The 5,770-nt window shown below is 41.5% G+C and overlaps 1 protein-coding gene across 1 annotated transcript in view; it reads right to left on the bottom strand.

The window, feature by feature from the left end:
- LOC104959673 (protocadherin alpha-13-like) overlaps window positions 1–5,504 on the bottom strand; it is a 6,844-nt gene extending 1,340 nt beyond the window's left edge. The window contains exons 1-2 of the mRNA XM_010787573.1: window positions 3,767–5,504; window positions 5–446 (exon numbers count right to left, since the gene is read on the bottom strand). Of these exons, the coding sequence (XP_010785875.1) occupies window positions 5–446; window positions 3,767–5,423 (2,099 nt within the window). The 5' untranslated portion in view covers window positions 5,424–5,504. The remainder of the gene's footprint in view (window positions 1–4; window positions 447–3,766) is intronic.
- Window positions 5,505–5,770: the final 266 nt, after the last annotated feature.

The following is a 5,770-nucleotide window of genomic DNA, read 5'->3' as shown; positions in this document are numbered from 1 at the left end:
CAGCAGAAAGATCACTGACACCGACACAATGGCGATCAGCAGATACAGGTTCAAATCAGAGAAGCTCTCCTCCTGTATGGGCACATGTCTGAACTGAGTCTGGATGTCAGCTGTGCTTTCAACCACCACCACATCAATAGACACAGTAGCTGACAGGGAGGGTTCTCCGTTATCAGAAACCAACACCACCAAGGGGTGAGTTTTCAGGTCATTGTCACTCATTCTCCTCTTAGTCCTGATTTCTCCGCTACTGGTTCCGATCCGGAAGAGGTTGTTTCCTTTGGGCTCAGAGAGGTGATACGAAAGCAGCGCATTGTATCCAGAGTCTGCGTCTACAGCCCTGATCTTTGCCACAAAGTATCCCGCCTCAGCAGAATAGGGGATGCTCTCACTGTTAACGGAGCCGTGCTCAGAATAGGGCGCGAGGACTGTTGGATTATTGTCATTTTCATCCAGAATTAAAACGTTCACAGTCACATTGCTGCTGAGAGGAGGAACACCAGAGTCTGTGGCCTGGACTTTAAACTGAAACAATTGTATCTCCTCATAGTTAAAAGACTGCAGGCTGACTATATCTCCAGAGTCTGAGTTGATGTTTACTACAGAAGCTAGTAAAATAGTTGTTGTAGTGCCATCTAATAATGAATATGTTACTTTCGCATGTTCTCCTAAATCAGGATCAACTGCTGTTATAGTAAAGATAGTAGCTCCCACTGGACTATTCTCAGCCACATACACATTAATCACAGGCTCTGAGAATAATGGGGCATTGTCATTCACATCAGAAATGTGAACAGGAATAACACTGGTGCTGAAGAGAGGTGGATTGCCTTCATCAGTGGCTATGATCGTGACATTATATTGAGAAACAATCTCTCTATCAAGAAGTCCATCGACTGTCAATGAATAATAATTTTTATAGTTAAGCTTGAGTTTAAAAGGCACTGACCCAATGATTTTAGCATTGGTGAGACCGTTATTACCTCCATCTTTATCAGTGACTGTCACTAAAGCCACCACTGTACCCACCTCAGCATCCTCTTTAACTGGGCTCATAAGAGCGGTTATAATAATGTCAGGTACATTGTCATTAACATCAGTAACTTCCACTAACACTTTACCATGCACGCTTCTAGAAGGCGTACCTTTATCTCTCGCCTGTATACGAATATCATATGCTGTATTCTCTTCATAATCAACTTTTCCCTTAACTGTTATTTCTCCTGTGTCTGGGTTTATTGAGAATAAAACTTCAGGATTGAAATTCCCCCTCTCAATAAATGAATACATCATCTCACCATTTATTCCCTCATCTAAATCTGTTGCAGTTACAGTCAGTATGGATGTCTGAAATGGAGCATTTTCAGTCACCTGAGCCTTATAGAGAGGTTTACTAAATATCGGAGCATTGTCGTTAATGTCCATTACATGCATCACTATTTTTAAGGTCCCTGAGCGTGCAGGTTTTCCTCCGTCTAGAGCAGTTAAAGTAAGGTATATAACAGCCTGTTTCTCTCTGTCTAAAGATTTCTGTAGCACAAGTTCGGCTGACTCACTGTGCTGTCCGCCGCTCTGTACGTCCAGTGAGAAATACTCATTAGGACTCAGCGTGTAGCTCTTTACCGAGTTACTACCGGTGTCTGCGTCATTTGCCACTGGGAGTAAATATCTCTCCCCGGTTGAAGAAGATTCCGAAACATTGAAAATCTTTTCTTTTTCTCGAAAAGATGGTGCATTATCATTAGTATCAATGATGTGTACCTCGATGCGATGCAAATGCATTGGGGTGCTCAGAATGGCTTCTATATTCAGGGAACATTTTGCCGTATTTGGACAGAGCTCTTCACGATCAATCCTATCGTAGACATAAAGAGCACCAGTTTTTAAATCCACGTCGAAATATTTCTTGATATTCCCAGACACAACTCGTAAATCCCGTTTTTCCAAATCGTGAACATTAATCTGTAATTCCTTGGCGAGATTTCCCACTACTGTTCCTTTGTCGACCTCCTCCGAAACGGAGAAAGACAGCTGCGCTGCAGACCGTTCACACGAACAAAGCAAAGCTATTATCTGTATCCAAATAGTCACTGTTAGTCCTTCCCGTCCCATCGCTGCCACAGAATAAAATAAAGAATACATTCCGAACACCTCCACGCGCTTTAGGAGAATAACATATGAAGCCCCCCGTTGTCCTGTAACCATGAGCGTATTTTCTGACTAAGCACTGGTGGACTACTGAAGCTTCATAAGAAGAGGAGGAGTCTGTGAACAAATAGCCACACAAATACTGCGGTCTCGAGCGACACCAACTGACATTTTGGTGCTAAAATATTCAGACACGAAAATTCTATAATACATAATAATAATAATAATAATAATAATAATAATGCATTTTATTTATATAGCACACTATAAGAACAACGTCATCTCAAAGTATAAAAAAATACAATAAAATAAAAAGTTATCTAAGGAACATATTGATTAAAATATGGTAATAAAAACAAGTTAAGAGCATAAAAGGTTAGAAGAACAAAATCAAATAAAGCCTAAATGGTGCCCTGAAAAAAATATTTTCATTAGAACACTATATATAAAATCTATTTTACAAAGAAACCAGGGCCTGGCATTAAACAAGTAACCGCAAACACACCATGCAGGGTTCAGCACCAGACAGCGTCACTACTCGTCACCAGAATGACAGAACAAGTTCAACCAACTAAGACTTCACCTCTCTGCCTAAAATGCTATTATTCAGCAACTGTAAAGAGAATTCAACATAATCTCGCAGGTGAAATTGATGATTTAACTGTATATCCCCCAAAATAACTATTTTGTTTCACATCATTTTTCACAGAAAGTCAGCAAATGTTGCATTAATAAAACATCTGGTAATCTCATAACACTTCTTTCAGAAATGTAATGAATAAATCAACAGAACTAAATCTACTCTTGGGTTTAAAAAACTCACCTTTTTATTTATCTAAATATTGTAAATATTATGATGTCTAAACAGGTATAACATTTCAGTGTTTTGCATGATACCATTGTGAAGTTCCTCTAGCATTCAGCACAATATTGCCTACCTTGTCTGTGTTGGGTAAAGTCTGAGTTCTGGTAAAAGTGTCTCCTCCGTTAATACTGATCAGTTCACCATCTACAGGCGGAAACGGTCCGGGGAAAACCACTACGTCACTTTTCATTGTGTCTGAGCTGAAACACACGTCGTACTGCTGAGTAGATTTAGAGTAAGACCAGCTCCCGTCAGGGTGGGTGGTGATCATTGGGGCGCTGTACCTGCTGAAACTGCCGCCTGTCCTGTGGCATTTGACAGCTATTAAACTGATGAGGCTCAGCAGAAAGATCACTGACACCGACACAATGGCGATCAGCAGATACAGGTTCAAATCAGAGAAGCTCTCCTCCTTTATGGGCACATGTCTGAACTGAGTCTGGATGTCAGCTGTGCTTTCAACCACCACCACATCAATAGAGACAGTAGCTGACAGGGAGGGTTCTCCGTTATCAGAAACCAACACCACCAAGGGGTGAGTTTTCAGGTCATTGTCACTCATTCTCCTCTTAGTCCTGATTTCTCCGCTACTGGTTCCGATCCGGAAGAGGTTGTTTCCTTTGGGCTCAGAGAGGTGATACGAAAGCAGCGCATTGTATCCAGAGTCTGCGTCTACAGCCCTGATCTTTGCCACAAAGTATCCCGCCTCAGCAGAATAGGGGATGCTCTCNAGGACTGTTGGGTTATTGTCATTTTCATCCAGAATTAAAACGTTCACAGTCACGTTGCTGCTGAGAGGAGGAACACCGGAGTCTGTGGCCTGGACTTTAAACTGAAACGTTTTTAACTCCTCATAGTTAAAAGACTGCAAGGTTATTATATCTCCAGTCTCCGAGTTGATATTTACAGCTGAAGTTATCGGAATACTTTTTGAATCACCATCTAAAGAGTATGTTACTCTCGCGTTCTCGTTTACGTCAGGATCGACTGCAGTTATCTTATATATACAAACTCCAACAGGACTATTCTCTTTTATATAAATATTAATCACGGGTTCAATGAAACCAGGTGCATTATCATTTACATCAGAAACCTGAACAGTAATAACGCTGATGCTGGAAAGAGGAGGGGTCCCTTCATCAGCAGCTTTGATCGTCACATTGTAAAAAGAGCACCCTTCTCTATCAAGAGCTCCATCGACAACTAAAGAATAATAATTGTTATAATTGGAAGTCAGTTTGAAAGGTGCAGAACCAATAAGTCTACAGTGTGTCTGGCCGTTTTTTCCTCCATCTTGATCGGTTACCGTCACTAAAGCGACAACGCTTCCTATTGCAGCATCTTCTCTAACGGGATTCATGAGTGACGTCACCACAATTTCCGGGGCATTGTCATTTACATCGACTACCTCTACCAGCAGCTTTCCACTTGCACTACGAGGCGAAACACCCTGATCTTTTGCCTGCACATGAATTTCATATGCTGATTGTGCCTCGAAATCCAACTTTCCTTTGACTGTGATCTCTCCAGACTGTGCGTTAATGTTGAACATATCTGCAGGATTAAAGTTTCCACGCTTGACAAAAGAATAACCAAGCTTCCCGTTGTCCCCCTCGTCTAAATCTGTGGCACTCAGTGGAATAACTAGTGACCCAGCTTGCACATTTTCATTAACCCGTGCCTTGTAAAGTGTTTTACTGAATGACGGCGTATTATCATTTACGTCGAGAACATTTACATGTATGTATAGGATTCCGGTTTTTGGAGGCTTTCCTCCATCTATAGCAGTCAGCGTTAATTTAATAACAGCTTGTTTTTCACGATCTAAATCTTTCAGTAGCACTAATTCAGCAGATGCACTATGTTCTCCACCGCTCTGCACATCTAAGGAGAAGTATTCGTTTTGATTGAGCCTGTAAGACTTCACTGAATTGCCTCCGGTATCTGCATCAAGAGCCAGGGGAAGCAAGAAGCGTTCACCCGTAGGTGATGATTCAGATATGTTAAGCGAATATGACTTCTCGACAAATGTCGGTGTGTTGTCATTTAAATCAACAATAACCACCTCAATGCGACGAAGCACCATAGGATTACTAAGAATAGCCTCTAAATTGAGCGTGCACTTCATCGTGTTTGGACAAAGCTCCTCGCGGTCTATTCGCTCATTAACAATAAGATCCCCCGTTTTAAAATTGGCCTCGAAATATTTCTTACTGTACCCAGACACGATATTTAGATTCCTTGTTTGCAGCTCTCGGAAGTTGACGTTTAAATCCTTTGCGAGATTCCCCACTACAGTCCCTTTGTCCACCTCCTCGGAAACAGTGTAGGATGTCTGAGCAGCAGACCAGTCCGACAAAAACAAGACTAACAGCCAACAGAGTAATCCGTTATTCCTTCCGATGCCCATCGTTGCTTTCAAAGATAGTTCCGTGATACAAATAATATGTATCCATAAAAAGCTTCGTGATTAGCCAGCATTGTATTCCCATCTACTCCAGTCCTCTCCTTTTCATCGCCACTCGTGTTTCTCTCACAAAGCACTCGCTGTCTGCTGACGCTTCACACGGGAAGGAGGAGACTGAAAACACCGAGCTCAGAAAAAACTGTGGTCATCGGCGACCCCACGTGTTACAATTCAGAATATAATTTTAAGAATGAAGTAGCACCCCGTATGTCTAATATTACAACACGTGAAATATATTATACCTTTAGTTTTAATCAAAGGTCTGCTTTGTACCAGTTGAGTAAAGAGAA

Source organism: Notothenia coriiceps, unplaced genomic scaffold (genome assembly GCF_000735185.1).
Source record: "Notothenia coriiceps isolate Sejong01 unplaced genomic scaffold, NC01 NC01_scaffold00030711, whole genome shotgun sequence".
NCBI lineage: Eukaryota > Metazoa > Chordata > Actinopteri > Perciformes > Nototheniidae > Notothenia > Notothenia coriiceps.
The sequence above is the reverse complement of the archived record's forward strand: the minus strand, read 5'-3'. Positions and strand labels throughout refer to the sequence as shown.